General features: G+C 47.4%; 1 protein-coding gene across 1 annotated transcript; it reads left to right on the top strand.

Moving 5' to 3' along the window:
• Positions 1-1,593: 1,593 nt before the first annotated feature.
• Positions 1,594-17,265, top strand: LOC308472924 (GTP cyclohydrolase 1-like). Its single transcript, XM_080998200.1, has 6 exons — positions 1,594-2,787; positions 7,512-7,621; positions 10,379-10,434; positions 12,300-12,331; positions 14,534-14,618; positions 16,972-17,265. Exons 1-6 carry the CDS (start codon positions 2,448-2,450, stop codon positions 17,096-17,098), a joined length of 750 nt encoding a protein of 249 aa, XP_080854326.1. The 5' UTR covers positions 1,594-2,447; the 3' UTR covers positions 17,099-17,265.
• The last annotated feature ends 394 nt before the right edge of the window (positions 17,266-17,659 follow it).

The raw sequence follows: 17,659 nt of genomic DNA, 5'->3' as shown, positions 1-17,659 counted from the left end.
AAATCCACAACACTTAAAATATAAATCCGGAGACATTAAATGAAATCTAGAGACATTCCCTGGATGGATTTTGTCCGGGGACAGATTTGTAAATCCGGGGACTGTACCCAGGAAATGGGGATGTCTGGTAACCATGAGCTAAAGACGAAGTAAGCAAAGTATTTACATTCACATGTTTATACAAGCATGGGCTTTTTCCTTTTTTTTTTTTTAATTGAAGATTATAGCTTCTACCTTCGAACTGGAACTTAATTTGAATGTTCCCTTTTAAGGGAGTGGAGTGTCCTTCTGCCATTTTAATGGATGTTCCGGTCAAGGATGCTTTTATGGGATTCCACATTCCAGTGTCAGGATGTGCCACTGCAATTTGGAAAACATGAAACACAGGGTGAATTCAGCCTAGCTCAACACAAGGTTCTTAAATCCTCTGGAACACTTTTCATATGGTCTCAGACCACAAGAGTGTCAGCTGCTGCAATAGCTTTTCAAACGTATTGTTGTGAGTTTGTCTGTGTTTGTGGGGTAGGTCTGTATGACGCTTGGGTCCCTTCTAATTCCTAGGATCCTGAATCCAGCCAGGGTGAAAATCCAATGGAGGATTCTCTTGGTGAGCTAGCTAGGCAACTCTTTGGTGAGTTAAAGGTCCTAAGTACTGTGGTTAGCATAACAAAAGAAGTTGCTCTGTGCCAGAAGGCAAATGGGAGAGCCCCTCCCTCAACAAGCTGTTAGGTAAAAAGTAAAGGGACCCCTGACCATTAGGTCCAGTTGTGACCGACTCTGGGGTTGTGATGCTCATCTCGCTTTATTGGCTGAGGGAGCCAGCGTACAGCTTCCGGGTCTTGTGGCCAGCATGATTAAGCCGCTTCTGGCAAACCAGAGCAGCGCACGGAAACGCCGCTTACCTTCCCGCTGGAGCGGTACCTATTTATCTACTTGCACTTTGACCTGCTTTCCAACTGCTAGATTGGCAGGAGCAGGGACCGAGCAATGGGAGCTCACCCCGTCACAGGGATTCGAACCGCTGACCTTTTGATCGGCAAGCCCAAGAGGCTCAGTGGTTTAATCCACAGTGCCACCTGCATCCCTTCAAGTAGCTGTTAGAAGGACAATAATTGAGGGCAGTGGTGTGTGAGAGCTGGAAGCAGGCTGTAGGCAGATGCCAGAAAGCAAGAGCCCTTCTCTGTACATGCTCCAGCTTGTCAATATCCTTCTTAAATTGTGGTACCCAGAACTGGACACAGGGATCCAGGTGTGTTCCGACCAAAGCAGAATAGAGCAGGAATGAGGAAGCTGGCATTCTCTGGTTGCCCTTTGGAATACAACTCCCAACATCCAATTAGTTGAGATCAGAGGAGCCAATTCCCAGGGGCTGAGATCCCTTTGCTCCCCCAATAAAATGTTTGTGTGTGTATGTGTGTGTGTGTGTGTGTATCTCCCCAAAGTTGACGGGCATTTCCATTCAAATGGTGTGTGTGCACCGTGTCTTGTGATCAATTTTGTGGGGCTTACCTCCCCACCCCCATATTTTATTCAATTTGGCCACGCTGTCTGAGACTGATGGGAGTTGGAGTCCAATAGAACTTAGAGGCCCGCAGCTTCGCCATCTCTGCTTCTGGGGCGAGGCAGTAGCTGAGTGATTGGAGAAGGTCCGTAGCTGAGCATCTGGAAAAGACAGGACTCAGGGAGACGGAGCTCGGAGGGAGGAATACTGCCACGGTGGCGGAGAGGGAAGCGGACCCGATTCCTGCATCGCAGGAAGTTGGACTGAATGACCCTCGGTGCCCTTTCCAACTCTACCATTTTACGATCGTATACGCAAAGGCGGCGAGTTTGCTGTTGCCGTTCGTTGCGCGCATTAGCCGCGTGCAGCGTGCATAACACTCGTGTCCCGAGCTTGTTTCCTGCGATTACAAGCGAGGAAGAGGAGGGACGGCAGGTGACAAAGGGCGCCTCAGTGCAGCTTACCCAGCTGACAGTCCCAAGACGTCGCCTTCTGACAGAGGAGAGGAGGGCTGCCGTGGCAAAACGGCGCGATAAATACCAGATGGCCGGCGCGCAAGCAGCCCTGCACCAGGCGCAACCCTGACGCCGCGGGCGAGCCGTCCACTCCGCTCCCTTGCGCAAGGCGCGCCGCAGCTCAGCTCCGCAGCAAAGCAGCCCTCCTCTGGACCCCGCTTCCCTTCCACCTCTGCAAAAGGTGGGGACCCAAAGTCCCCTGCAGAAACCTCCGCTCCCAGCGTCGTCGAGGACGCTCTCCAGATACCCTTAGATCTCCCCTTGGGCATGCACCAGCGCGCTGCCCTTGCAAACTCCGCCGCCGCCGCTTTGCCAGGCATTTTGGCGCAGCCTTAGAAAATCTCCGTCGTAAATTCCCCCTCGAAGCCCGGGCTGTGCCGTCGGTTGTGCCCCTGCGCCTCTCCTGCGAAGCGCCTCGCACGTGCTACGCCATGGAGCGCCCGCGCCTGGAGGCGCAGTGCTACCGAAACGGGGACTGCCACCCCGGACGCCTCCTCGGGGGCTTGAGCGAGCTGGCGGCTGGCAGCAACCCCTGCGAGATCCGGAAGCCGGCGGCGAAGCTCCCGCGCCCGCCGTCGGACAAAGGCAGCTGGGCCCGGGAAGGCGAGGAGCGGGAAGAGAGGGACGGGCTGCCTGCCCTGGAGGATGCGTACACCACCATCCTGGAGGGCCTGGGCGAGGACCCGACCCGGGAAGGGCTGCTGCTCACGCCCCGTCGGGCCGCCAAGGCCATGCAGTTCCTCACCAAGGGCTACCGCGAAACCGTCGGAGGTGAGATGCCCGCCCGCCTTTCTTTCTTTTCTCGTTTTGACAACAGCCGCCAATGGTCTGGTTGCACCTTAAAGGCTTCGTATATTTATTAAGTCGTAAGCCTTCGTGGGCTAGATCAGCTGCGTAAATATAAGTGCCTCTCCTCGTTTCCTCTTTTGAAGACCTGCTAAAATCACTTCTGTTCCGTCGGGAACAATTCAGAATACTGTACACCTTCCCACAATTTTCTGATTTTAAAAATGCAGGCAATTAAGAATTCACCTTCCCATAATGTCTTTATTTTAAAACTTTTTATGTTTTTACTGTATGGCTTTTGTTATTATTTTTATTTTATTTACAATTGTAAAGAAAATATTGCACATTTTTATTATATACCGTAGTTTTGTTGTAAACCACTCTGGTGTTTTTAAAAAAATGAATTGCCATATAAAAATATTTTAAATGAACAAATAAATATTACTATATTATATTTCTTACCCACCTTTTGTGAGGTGTTGGGGCAGATTACAGTAATTTTAAAACGCGGTATTGAAATCAGTTAAAACAAATTGCAATCCAGGGAATAGGATGGGCCCTAAAAATAATCTGCAAGCTGCTGATATATTCATAAAATCATAGAATTTTAGAGTTGCAAGGGACCCAAAGATGCTGGGGTCATCTAGCCCAGCCCTCTGCAATGTAGGAATATTTTGCTCAAAGTGGGGCTCAAACTCACAACCTTGAGATTAGGAGTCTCATGCTCTACCAACTGAGCTAAAGGCATTTTCTTTTGTATTGGCAATGAACAATCTGGTCATCACTTTATTAAGTATATCCAGTATTGTTCCTCCTCTTGGAAGACTGCGTCTGTGTGATCTCTTTCGCATGCCTTTCTTTCTTTTAAAAAGTGGGTTTTCGCAATTAGTCAGCAGCAATTCTCATCCTGCCTCACCATTGATCATGCTTGGAGCTGTTGTGTTTTTTAAAAATAAATTAAAAAAAAGATTTTATACATGCATGAGAATAGTAAGGTAAAGGGACCCCTGACCATTAGGTCCAGTCGTGACCGACTCTGGGGTTGCGGCGCTCATCTCACTTTATTGGCCGAGGGAGCCAGCGTACAGCTTCCAGGTCATGTGGCCAGCATGACTAAGCCGCTTCTGGCGAACCAGAGCAGCGCACGGAAACGCCGTTTACCTTCCCACCGGAGCAGTACTTATTTATCTACTTGCACTTTGACGTGCTTTCAAACTGCTAGGTTGGCAGGAGGAGGGACCGAGCAACGGGAGCTCACCCCGTCGTGGGGATTCGAACCACCAACCTTCTGATCGGCAAGCCCTAGGCTCTGTGGTTTAACCCACAGCACCACCCGCGTCCCTATGCATGAGAATAGGTAACCATAAATTGTTTAATAATAGGCCTGACCTGGAAATACTGAAATATCAGCAAGCCTGTAATGCTATACTGAGCTGCTTGGGATGGATTTTACTTATATGCTGCTTTTCTGCAGCAAACTTGTGCCCAAACTGACTTAAAGCAAACATTCAGAGACCTCGAAATAGAGAACACTTGGAAATAAAATTATACAAAATACGGAACGTGTCAGTAAATTCACAAATAACAAAAAACAACAATAAAAAAATTATAAACATTCACATTCTCTCCGCCTGAGCTGACACACTTTATATCTCTTTATTCTTTACTGCCAACCCATGAGGGACCTAGTAAATATACAGACTTTTGCCGTTTTCATTTCAGGGCCACATTAATCTCTGGCTATAACAATCAGCTCCTTGGTTCTTGCTTAGCAATCCTCTTAAACTTTGTTCCAGGGTTACTGGATTATTTCTATAATGTAGCCATTCAACACTATCTGGGAATTGAGGGTGTGTGTGTGTGTATGAATGAATAAGGTTTATAACTCAGTAAGCGTTGAAAGTTTACTTGCATTTGTTTTACAGTGATGTGCAACTTTGAACACACATATACAATTCTCGTTTCAAGGGATAAGACTTCTTGTAGAATGTGGCTGAGGACCCTGAAGCGGGAGCCCCGATCCTACATGAGCATTGCTCACGCCCCATACTAGTGGTTCAGTGGGATATGGGGTACTACTTTGACTAAAATAGCTCCCATCCCCAAGGCAGAACCCCAGAATCTGAAGACACCATGCCAGCTGAAAACTAAAAATGTGACAGTGGCACTTAGCAATTTCCTTGCTGAGGACCAGGTTACAGAGGTAACTCGGGTTACAAAAGCTTCGGGTTACGTGTTTTCAGGTTGCGGACCACGGGAAACTTGGAAGTACCGGAAAGAGTTACTTCCGGGTTTCACCGCTCGCGCATGCGCAGAAATGCCAAATCGCGTCACACGCGTGCACAGACGCAGCATTGCAGGTTACGAACGCTACGGGTTGTGGACGTGCCTCTGTCATGGATTACATCCACAACCCGAGGTTCCACTGTACTTTAGGGACTGCCTTTACCCATCTAAACCTACCTGGGCCCTGAAGGAGGCCTTGCTCTTTTAGCTCATTCTCACTGGAAATGTGATTGGCAGGTACAGTGGTACCTCGGGTTAAGAACTTAATTCGTTCTGGAGGTCCGTTCTTAACCTGAAACTGTTCTTAACCTGAGGTACCACTTTAGCTAATGGGGCCTCCTGCCGCCGTTGTGCTGCTGCCACGTGATTTCTGTTTTCCTCCTGAAGCAAAGTTCTTAACCTGAGGTACTATTTCTGTGTTAGTGGAGTCTGTAACCTGAAGCGTCTGTAACCTGAAGTGTCTGTAACCTGAAGCATCTGTAACCTGAGGTACCACTGTACTAGGAACAGGGCCTTTTCAGTAATGGTGCCTGGAGAAATAATCTCCCACTTGTTGACAGGTTTTATTTGGGTCACGAAGAGTCGGACATGACTCAACAACAACAACAACAACAACAACAACAACAACAACAACAACTGTTTTATGCTCTTTCTAGTGCCACTGATAGCTTTTAAATGCATTTTTAGATTCATTTTTACTGGTTTTTAATACATTGGTTTTCATCGTTTTGATGTTTAGAACACTTTTGTGGAAATGTGGCATGAAAAGAAATTGAAATGAATGGAAGAGAGAACATTTTTACAGTTCGCTGCAGCACGTGGCCGCTAGAAATGTGAAATATATTTCTATCTAGTTTGACCTAAACATTCATGGTCTGTTACTTGTGGGGTATTTAAAATGCAATGAACAATTCATGTTTTGCTAGATAGGCGCATAATAGGAGCTGAAGCTCCTATTTTGGGTTTCCCTGTAAGTTTGTAGAAAGAACTCTGTGAGAGACACTCCCACTGTGCCCTGACAGAGGAAGGGCATAGCTGTACACACACACACACACACACACACACACACACACACACAGACTTACTTACCTGCCTGGGCACAGCCTCTCTTTTCTCTCTCTTCTTCTTCTCTTCATCAGCAAGCCAGAAATGAGAGAACATCTGCTAAGTCTAAGCTCCAATGCCCAGACACCATTTCAAACTAGACTAAAGCCCATCTTTGTAGCTGAATTACTATTTTAAGGTGGCCTGAACAAAGCTGTTATCTCTGTTACTCTGTTCTGAGTGAGCAAATGTTATTTTTCACCTCTTACAAGACTGTGTGATTATTGTTTTAAGGGGGAGAAATGAGGAAAATACCAGGAGAATCCAGTCTGCCTTAAAGCACGCAGGATTCCTTAAACTAAAAGGCTAAAACTAACCTATCTAGGTGTTAGGAAAACATTCTTTAAGAAACAGATAAAAGTTCCTGCAAGCTTTAAAGAGGGTTCCAGATTTTTACTTTAGGGTGTAGGAATGGCACTCCAGGCTTGATTGGTGTCAGCTGGAGGTGCAAATAAAGGGAGGAAGTTGCAGGGTGCAATTTCCCCATGAGGAAAACACACACACACACACACACACACACACACACACACACACACACTGTCAGCACACATGCTAACAACAAGGCTGGGAGTAAGACAGTGGGTGCTGCTGATAACTGAGTTTTGCTGTGTCAGGATTGTTAATTACTGGACTGAGATTATATCGTGCTGGAGAGATAAAGAAAGAATGTACAGTGGTACCTCGGGTTACATACGCTTCAGGTTACAGACTCCGCTAACCCAGAAATAGTGCTTCAGGTTAAGAACTTTGCTTCAGGATGAGAACAGAAATCGTGCTCCTGCAGCGCGGCAGCAGCAGGAGGCCCCATTAGCTAAGTGGTGCTTCAGGCTAAGAACAGATTCAGGTTAAAAATGGACCTCCGGAATGAATTAAGTACTTAACCTGAGGTACCAGTGTAAATAGCTTGTATATAATAGTAACAGAAATGCTTGTGCAACCAGTCAAACAATAAAGAAGCTATTGACTGTGAATTTGAGTATGACTCTCGTTCTGGTCCTCTGCCTCTGGGGAAAACTCTGCTACAATCAGTAAGAAGTGGTTTTACCAAGGTGCCACCACACAAGCAGAAAAGCGCAGTGGAAGTGTGTGGGCGGTAACCTCAAATACTAAGCTCCCCTTTTAAGCTGGCAAATGGGTGGCACCCTGCTGAACTCACAAACGTGAGGAAGGAAGGATAATATCTAATAAATATATCCTCTCCTAGCATCTATCCACATCCCAATATTACTAATTATTCTTTATTCAAGGCCTGAACTGGTAGAAGGAACAAAGTGCACTTGTCCGCTGTTCCGTGAAAAGCTTCTGTTTTGTCTTTTCAGACATACTCAACGATGCAGTTTTCGACGAGGACCATGACGAGATGGTGATCGTGAAGGACATTGATATGTTTTCCCTCTGTGAACATCACTTGGTACCTTTCTTTGGCAAGGTACTGGTTACCTGAAACGCTTTGTGGTCTAAACCAGTGTTGGCCCCCTGCTGGAGTGGCTGGGGAAACCCAGCCACATGGGCGGGGTATAAATAATAAATTATTATTATTATTATTATTATTATTATTATTATTATTATTTAGCCTGAGTTGCCTTCACAGGTGTGTGCTGGATTCTCCCCAGCCAAGTTGCATGAGACGGAAGATTCTGCCGTCCACACTGCACATTGCCCAACCTTTGCAGACATATCCAGGAATCTGTGTTTTACATGCAAAGGGCTCAATGACTGCCATTTCCCCTGACCGCTGGGAAAGATTCCTGTCTGAAACCCTGCTGTCAGCCGGTGTGAAATAGGAACAAGAAATCTGTGCTGCAAAGCCTTTTGCAGTGGCTTGCCAGCCCCCGCCTTTCTCCCCATTCGACTGAGCTTTAAACCTCTCCGCCAAATTTGGCAGTGTGATGCAGGCAAGCGTGACGTGTGCTTGCGTCTTTGTGAGAGTGGCGTGTGCCTCTGTGTGTGTGTGTGTCAAAGAGAGGAGAGTGTGTGCCTTGGTCCTGTATACCTGAAAGAGTATCTCCACCCCCATCGTCCAGCCCAGACACTGAGATCCAGCGCCGAGGGCCTTCTGGCGGTTCCCTCATTGCGAGAAGTGAGGTTACAGGGAACCAGACAGAGGGCCTTCTCAGTAGTGGCGCCCACCCTGTGGAACACCCTCCCTTCAGATGTGAAGGAAATAAGCAGTTATCCTATCTTTAAAAGACATCTGAAGGCAGCCCTGTTTAGGGAAGTTTTTCATATTTAATGCTGTACTGTTTTTAACATTTGATTGGGAGCCGCCCAGAGTGGCTGGGGAGACTCAGCCAGATGGGTGGGGTATAAATAATAAATTATTATTATTATTATTATTATTATTATTATTATTATTATTTCCTGGATGTTTTGCGGCACGCATGTGTGGCGAGTATCTGTTTGTTGTGTGTGTGCATTCGTGTGTATTCATTTTGCTTGTGGTGCGTGTGCATTCACGGCAAGCACACTGCCCACGCATGTGGGTTTGGTGGTCACTTGGATCACCACCCGCAAAGGCTTGGCCAGCATTGAATACGGCCTTGGTGTCCAAAAGAGTTAGTCCTTTGGCAGATCATACTGACTGAACTGGATAGGCAAGTAGCAGCTTCCTAGATCCCTAAGAATTCTCTGTGGCTCAGAGTTCTTTGGGTGACCTTTAGTTTGCACTCCGTCAGGCAGCAGCGGAACCAGCCCCCACGGCAGGCTGCCAGGAATGGACAAGACAAGGGAAAGTCCTTACCATCTGCTTTTATTCAGTATTCACAGAGAGAGGCTTAGAAACTCATCGACTTGGAGCAATGGCGTTGCTCCGAGTCAAACCCCACCCCCTCCGTCTCTCCCATTATGCGTCATCACTACGGTGGCTGAGCTGTGCCTTCTGCCTCTGAGCTTTCTGCTCTCCTACTTTCAATGCCTGCCAGGTTCTGGGACGGGGGGTCTGGAATGCTTTCTAAAGACATTTGAGTCCATCAGTTGTTCCCCCCTCTGGTTCTGCTTCCTCCTCCTCTCCCATTGTTTGAAGAAGAAGAAGAGTTTGGATTTCATATCCTGCTTTATCACTACCCAAAGGAGTCTCAAAGCGGCTAACGTTCTCCTCTCCCTTCTTCCCCCACAACAAACACTCTGTGAGGTGAGTGGGGCTGAGAGACTTCCGAGAAGTGTGACGAGCCCAAGGTCACCCAGCAGCTGCATGTGGAGGAGCAGGGAAGCGAACCCAGTTTATCAGATTATGAGACTACCGCTCTTAACCACTATACCACACTGGCTCTTTTCCCTCATCTGCCTCTCCCTCAAACCCTGTTGTAATTCTGAACTGTCTCCTTCTTCTCTGGAAGGGTCAGGCTGGGGAGGTGGTCTCTACCATTCCTCCTCTGCCCAGTCCCTGATATACTGCTGTGTTGAACTACAAACATGGTATATTTTTTATTTACCAAAGAAACCCTCTTCCCTACTCCCTGTTAGATGTGCTATCCTGCTTTTATTTTAAGGGGATGACACAGGGGTGTATCGCTGTCTGCCAGCGCCTGGGGCGGATGCTCCTGTGCTGGGCAGGACGAAGAGGGTCTCTTCACCCTCCGCAATCACCCAGCCCTCACTGCCAGGTGACAGGGGTCTCTGTGGGGGGTGCCTGTTTTGTGTGTCTCTCTCCCCCCCCCCCCGGCATCCTGCACGTTATGCCACTGGGATAATGTTTGCTTCTAAGCCACCGGTTCTCAACCTGTGGGTCCCCAGATGTTGTTGGACTACAATTCCCATCATCCCCGAGCTCTGGCCTTGCTAGCTAGGGATGATGGGAGTTGTAGTCCAACAACATCTGGGGCCCCACAGGTTGAGAACCGTTGTATCTAAGCCAATAGCACTGAAGACTTGTGAGTTTGAATCATTGACAGAGATTTGGGGGAAGTATCCTCAATTGCTTTGGGGAAGAGGGTTGTTTTGATTTTACCTCCCCTTGGCAGTCAGATCAGACAGGCCGCTGTAACGCAGACCAACAAGGCAAATCCACAAATCCCTTTGGAACAAATTGTGCATTAGCAAGATTTCAGAATCGCAGTGTTAGTGACTAGAGCAGGGAGTGTGTTGGAGAAACCTATTCCCAGCAACATAACTGGTGTGTTGCGGTGGGGATAGACTCCAATTGTGAATCCAGTATTAACCATTCTTCCCTCTCTGTTTGAATCTGCAGGTGCACATTGGATACTTACCAAGGAAGAAAGTGGTTGGCTTAAGCAAACTTGCAAGGTTCTTATTATTCAACTTATGTTCTTGTCTGTTTTATGGAATTCACCGGTGCAACGTGTACTGATGGCCGCTGTCTCAGATGTCTTTGAAAGGGAATTAAGACAAATTTGGGGAGGAGAGGTTGTGCCAGTGGCTCTTAGCCAGCATGGCCATTCACAACCTCCAGGTTCAGTAGCAGCTTATCACTGAATAAGACTTGCTGGAGAGCAATAAGAAGAAATCATTGTCTTCAGACCATGCTTGCTCACTGTGGGGAAATGGGGTGTTGCACCCGGTGGACCAACCTGCTGTCTCTGTGGCGCAATGGGCCACTGCGTCCGGCTGTTAATCAGAAGGTTGGTGGTTCGAGCCCACCCAGGGATGGCTGTGGGCAGGATTTCTGCATTCCAGGGGGTTAAACTACATGACCCTTGGGATCCCTTCCAACTCAACCTTGTGTCTGATCCATCATGACTCTTCTTAGGTTTTTGAAGCATGCATCAGTGTACACTTATGTGCATTTTATGTGTATGTGAAATTAGAAGTTACATGCGATCTGGGATGTTAACACTGATAAGTGAGATGATTCATTTATTGGCCACGGGTGCCTCCTAAACTGCTGAGCTCAGGACCACACACACGGGGGTTATCCCTTTTCTTCTTTCGTTTTTGCAACAGTCCAGTGATGCTGATTGAATCGGACTCTGCTGCCTTGCCCAGGCAGTAAGAGGACATGCACCCTCTGTTGCGGGAGGCCAGTGGCTGGGAAACACAAGTAGCCAAACAAACCCCTGTGTTGCAAAGAGAATGTCAACAATGTCTAGGCAACACGATGACCATATACATGCGTAATAGACAATCTTTATAGAATTCCTTCAAATCACAAAAAGTTCAAAATGAAATCTTTAGTCTCAAAGTCTCTGAAAATCTTTAAATGAAGCGAGGTACCAAACTTTGTAAGCTGGAAGACAAGCTGTGAAGCTTTGTGTATTCAACAGTGATGTCCAACACTGAACGGTAATTCCGGATATTGACTACTGTTTCATAGAATTCTTCATCAGCGCGGTGGGTGGATATAGAATGCTTCATAAACGCATCTTATTTCGAATGAATGTATATAAATGATAATATCAAATTCTGTGGAACAGTGCTCATGTAATAATGTAGTCACTGCATTATTTGAACCTTTTATGATTTTAAAGATTGTCTATTACGTATGTATATGGTCATCGTGTTGCCTAGACATTGTTGAGGGAAACACAAGTAGGCAGAGAGCTGTTGCACTCTGGGTCCTGATGGCAGGCTTCCCAGAGGCACCTGAGAGCTGAACTAGATGGGTCTTTGACTTGATCCAGCAGGGCTTTTCTTAAGTTCCTACATATTATTGTTCTGAGGAATTCTGGGGACCGCAAATGGCAGTCTCCAGTTGGGAGAAGCTGATGTGTTTTGATCCTGCCCCACCCTCAAGAAAAGCGATTACCTCGTGTCTTTATTTGAAAGCATGAGTACAGTTGGACCTTGGAAGTCGAATGGAATCCATTCCGGAAGTCCGTTCGACTTCCAAAACATTCAAAAACCAAATCGCTGCTTCTGATTGGCTGCAGGAAGCTCCTGCAGCCAATCAGAAGCCCCGCTGGACGTTTGGGTTCCAAAAGAAAGTTTGCAAACCGGAACAATCACTTCCGGGTTTGCCGTGTTCGAGAGCCAAAATGTCTGAGTTCCAGGGCGTTCGGGATTCAAGGCACAACTGTACTCCAAAGGTAAAACCTTGACAACTGTAGCCTGAGAGTGAGTCTTGCTTCTTCCTGTTTTGCATTCCATTTGTTCGTCTGTTTCTTGACACCATGCCATTTATTTTCTCTCACCATTATCTTTTCTCCCTCCAGAATCGTTGAAATATTCAGCCGAAGGCTTCAAGGTTTGTATCCTTTCTGCAATATGGTGCAGCTCTGCCTTCTTGCTAACTCCCCTATGTTCCTCTAATGCCACCCCTAGGAGTCACTGTAGGGCACGAGTGGCTAACCTGTGGCCATCTTGAGCAGGGATTCCCAAACTTGGGTCTTCAGCTGTTTTGGACTACACTTCCCATCATCCCTGACCACTGGTCCTGCTAGGTAGGGAGTTGTAGTCCAACAAAAGCAGAAGACCCAAGTTTGGGAAACCCTGATCTAGACCTTCCTGAACTACAACTCCCAGACTGTTGGCCATGCTAGCTGGGGCTGTTGGGAGTTGGTGTCTGACACCACCTGGAGGGGCAGAAGCTAGGCACCCCTTCTCAGTGTGCTGTGAGAAATAAAATTACTTTAAGAATCCTGCGGGCCTCTGGATATTGTGGAAATCCAAATCCCATCAGCCTTATTATCCAGTAGTGTTAGAAAAGGAAAAAGGTTCTGACCTCCTTTTTACTCCTTTGCCTAATCCTCAGACTTTAGTTGGCACAAAAGAGTCCTTGAGAAAGAGTATTCTTGCAGAGTATTGCTGCTTTTATTCTTAAAAAGTGTTCTTCTCCAACCACGACCGACAGCTTTTACACACACCAAACGCAACCAGCTTTCTACCATCCATCCAACCAACCAACCCACACACCACACACTAACATTGACCACTTTATATATACAGGTACCATTTGGTGAAAGGTTGCATGAGTCATTGTAGGCCGCTGACTCATGCTGACTTAGTTCTTTTAGCGTTAAAGAAACAGCGGCCAATTTTTAGCTGTGACAGTAAGGCAGTTGTAGCCCTACAACACCTGGAGGGCCACAGGTTCCCCATCCCCGATAACTGCCAGCAGGGCTGCTTTGTTCTCTGGTCCTTCAAATGCCCCCCATATCTGCTTCATCCTGAGAGCTGGAGGGGAAAGGCAGTGGGAGGTCAGCACGGTGCGCATGCAGTGGCAGGAGCAGCAGAATGGGAAGATGGCAGCCCTGCCTGTCAAATCTTCCAAGACAGGAATGTGCAGGACAAGTTGGTCAGTCTCTGTTTGATTCCCAGCAGAGTGGCAAAGGTTTTTATCTTCAAATAATAATAATAATAAAAAGATATCTAGAAAAGGTCTGTCACTGGGAACTCACGTTGAGTGCTGAAAGAAAACTCCTGGGCTGAGTAGCTCCTCAGAGGAACTGTTCTCCTTAATTCTAAGTCAGAGGGGAGCGCTCAGGGGCGGAGGAAGGGGGACGGTGGGGGCAGTTTGCCCCGGGTGCCATCACTGAGGGGGGTGACATTTGGCGCGCCGCCCGCCCACGAGTCCCAAGCCTACCCCGAGCCATCGGGGGAAGGGGCGGAGCTGTGCTGCCTTGCCGGTGGCCTTCCCCCCTTCCTCCTTCGTTTTGACAGCTTAGGAGAGGTTTGGGAGTTGTGGGCGGGCGGTGTGCCATTGCCCCCCGCTCCTGGACTGCTTCCTGGGGGGGGGGAGCTGTCAAAAGGAAGAGGGAAGGGAGGAAGGCTGCTGGCAAAGCGGCGCGGTTCCCTCCCCTCTTGCCCAGGAAGCAGCCTGCCAGGGGTGGCTCGTTCCGCCCTCGGGTGCGCAGCTTGTGCGCCGCTCTGTGTGCCAGAGCAGCTAGCTCCACCTCTGGGAGTGCTAGTGAGTTTTGTCCTTTTCACTCAATATTTGACACACACACACACACACACACTAATGTCAGGAGGGAGACAGTCTTTCCCCCATTTGCCTGTGAAAGCCCCTTTCCCCCCAGCTTAGCTGAAAGTTCTCTTTTGAGAACAATTGGCTCGGACCAAATTGATTCAGAAGTCAGTAAGTTCATTTATTCCAAAGTTAGCAATTTATAGTGGTACCTCTGGTTAAGAACTTAATTCGTTCCGGAGGTCCGTTCTTAACCTGAAACTGTTCTTAACCTGAGGTATCACTTGAGCTAATGGGGCCTCCCGCCGCCGCCGTGCCACCAGAGCACAATTTCTATTCTCATCCTGAGGTAAAGTTCTCAACCTGAGGTATTATTTCTGGTACTGAAGTGTCTGTAACCCGAGGTACCACTGTATTAAGGAAAAGAATGTATTCAAAAGTTAACCAAAGCATATATCTGTAAAATAACAGTGACCGTGTATTTGAAGTTGCCAACCAATAGCCTTTTTTTCTCCTCACAAAGCACCATTATTTTTCTAGTCCAGGAGCGGCTTACCAAGCAGATTGCCCTGGCAATTACTGAAGCCCTGAAGCCTGTTGGAGTGGCTGTGGTCATTGAAGCATCGTAAGTTCAGCTTGCCCTGTCCAGCTTGGAACTGTTGCACCACATACACCTTCATTGCATTTTCCCCATTTCCCTCTTTTGCATATGATCACTATTAAAAGCACACACTATAAACAATGTAAGAAACCCAGCATGATCCTATACTCAGGAAGTGCCATTAATCTCAGTACAGCTCGCTCAAAGGTGAGCAATAGGATTACAATCTTGCTTAGTTGCACGTTGCTGTCCACAAAACAGGTTGAATCATGGATGCTTTTCTTTTCTTTTTTCATTTCTTTTTTACTTTTCAAATTTTACATTTCAAATCAAACATCTATTAAACCATACATTCATTGACTTTCCTCCCTCCCCTTACAAGGTACATTTAATATATCCATTATTCCTGCTTATTTTAATATACCCATCTAATTCTGTTTTCCTATCTTGAATCTCTTCAACATATGTTATATTGTTGAATATTACTTTAATACTGCCAGCGTTTTCAGCTGTACACAATTATTTTCAAAATATTAGACGATAATTTTCCATTCCTCTTTTAAATACCTTTTCTTCTTAGTCTCTTATTCTACTTGTTAGACCTGCTAATTCTGCATATTATATCATCTTCAGTTGTCAGTCTTCCTTTACTAAGGACTTCACTCATTTTCCATTTGGGGGCTAAAATCTGAGCCGCTGTTGTTGCATACCTAAATAACCCACCCCGACTCCTGGAAACCTCTGTATTAACAATTCCTAACAGAAATGCATCCGGTTTTTTGGGGAAAGTTGTTTTAAACTTTTTCTTCATCTCATTATATATCATTTCCCAATATTCTTCAGCTGTCTGTCATGGATGCTTTAGCTGAGATTCCTGCATTGTAGAGGGTTGGACTAGATGAAACTTGGGATCCCTTCCAACTCTATGATTCTACACCAGAGAGGGGGTAGGGATGTTATCTCCTGTTCATCTCCCCACTTCTGCACCCCCGCCTGAACTCCTATTGGTGAAGCTGCCATCTGAGCACGTGCAGCAGCTGTCCCAATGGCACATACCTCAGCATAACTGTGAAGGGGAAGTGGTTTTTATTTTCAAAGTGGACGCAAACAGCTGTGTTTCTCAAGAAACTACAGCAGGGGTTGGCAAACTAAGGCCTGGGGGCCAGATACAGCCCACCGGGCTCGTAAATCCGGTCCACGGACCCTGTCGCCCACTCGGTCAGTCCCTGCGCTAAACCAGCACGGAGGCCTCGCCGTGCGGGAACTGACTTCCGCTGTGCTGGCACGGCTTCAAATTGGCTGCAGGAAGCTCCTGCTGCCAATCCGAAGCTGTGGACGCCTCTGGGCGGCGCCCCTTCCTTCCCACTGAGGCGGCCGCATATGGCCAAGAGCCGAGCGGGAGGAAGCGGCGGCGGCAGGGAGGCTGTCTCCGCCACCCAGGCCAGCGGTATGGGCTCTGTGCCCTGTGGACCTCTGGCAGAGGCAGAGGACGATGACGACACCGCCATAGGTGAGGCGGCGGGAGCATGAGTGGTGGTGGGGGGTCCTTACGGGAAGGGGAGTCCGGCCCCCCACAAGGTCTGAGGGACCGTGGACTGGCCCCCTCCTGAAAATGTTTGCTGACTCCTGAACTAGTCATACCTCATGTTACGTTTGCTTTAGGTTGCGCATTTTCAGGTTGCGTCCTGCGGCAACCCGGAAGTACCGGAAAGGGTTACTTCCGGGTTTCGCCACTCGTGCATGTGCAGATGTGCAAAATGACGTCACGCGCATGCGCAGAAGCGGCGAATTGTGACCTGCATGTGCACAGAAGCAGGTTGCATTCTTTTCAGGTTGCGAACAGGTCTCCGGAACGGATCCCTTTCGCAACCAGAGGTACCACTGTACAGGAAAGGTAGGGATTGTGGCTGACGTCACGTGTACACGGCATCGGACACCACCGATGGAAGTGCACCAGAGCCAGTGTAAACAGTGTAAAGTGTAAAACAGTGTAAAATGCGTACAGAACCATAACTGGACTGAGTTCTGAGGAGATATTTATGGGGTTGCACTGTAAAGTAGCTTGGGAGGCCTTGTATGTCTGTGGGCAACATTTTAAAATTCATACACACCCCTGCAGTGGTATAGCGCCATGTGATTTTGCAGTTTATGTAACTCAGCATTTATTTATTTTTTACAAAAATGTGTAGCAAGCTCTGAATTAATCTTTGCAATCTGTTATTTTATTATGTGGTTCTTGACCTTCTGAGGTTGTCAGCTGCTTTGGACATCGTTCACCGTGGAAAATAAACCACAATGGCATGGGTGTTAGCGATTCCTGCTGCTAATTTGATACTAAAAATATACTAAAAATGCCTCTTTGAATGTCCCCTGGCAGGCACATGTGCATGATCATGAGGGGAGTTCAGAAGATGAGCAGCAAAACCGTTACGAGCGCCATGCTTGGAGTCCTGCGGGAAGATCCCAAAACCAGGGAGGAGTTTCTCGCCTTGATCAAGAATTAAACGACAGCAGCTTGCGGCTCTCTGTGGGTTTGGATCCCACACTCGAAACCAGTTGCCAAGACATAATTGCCTTCTGTGAGCCAGAATCTGCCATAAAAGAAGAGGAAGAAGAAGACAAAAAAAAGGTGAAAGCAAAAAAAGAGAAGAAAATAAATAACTGCACCACAGCTTTGTTCTCGCTTCTGGGTAACACCTTAAGAGTGTCGTTAAACATTAGCTAGGCAGCACAAGCACCGAACTCCCATTTTGCAGCAAAGAAATCGGGTATCCCTGATATGGCAGCATCTTGTGACATGGTGAGCCAAGGGCCTCTTTGCACCCTGCATCTTCTAACCCTTTGAGAACAAAGCAAGAGATCCATCCTCTCCCGTGAGTTTTCATGCATCACAAGAGTCGCACATTTGAGCACATAAAATGTGAATGCAAGATAGGCTTATTTGCAAAGGTGTGTTGTGTAGGTGCATTTAGGATTGGCTGCAGTTCTCTTCATCAGTACGCTCAGTGGATGGTCCAGGGGTGGCCTGTTCTAGTGCAGGTAGGGAGAGCCTCAGGCCCAAATGT

This window comes from Podarcis pityusensis (assembly GCF_964106645.2).
Source record: "Podarcis pityusensis genome assembly, chromosome: 3".
NCBI classification, from domain to species: domain Eukaryota; kingdom Metazoa; phylum Chordata; class Lepidosauria; order Squamata; family Lacertidae; genus Podarcis; species Podarcis pityusensis.
The sequence above is the reverse complement of the archived record's forward strand: the minus strand, read 5'-3'. Positions and strand labels throughout refer to the sequence as shown.

Excerpts from the sequence above, each read along its gene's own strand:
- LOC308472924 (XM_080998200.1), top strand. The coding sequence starts at position 2,448 with ATGGAGCGCCCGCGCCTGGAGGCGCAGTGCTACCGAAACGGGGACTGC. Across the intron at positions 7,622-10,378 it reads TGGTACCTTTCTTTGGCAAG|GTGCACATTGGATACTTACC; the intron begins GTACTGGTTACC and ends TTGAATCTGCAG. Across the intron at positions 12,332-14,533 it reads ATTCAGCCGAAGGCTTCAAG|TCCAGGAGCGGCTTACCAAG; the intron begins GTTTGTATCCTT and ends TTATTTTTCTAG.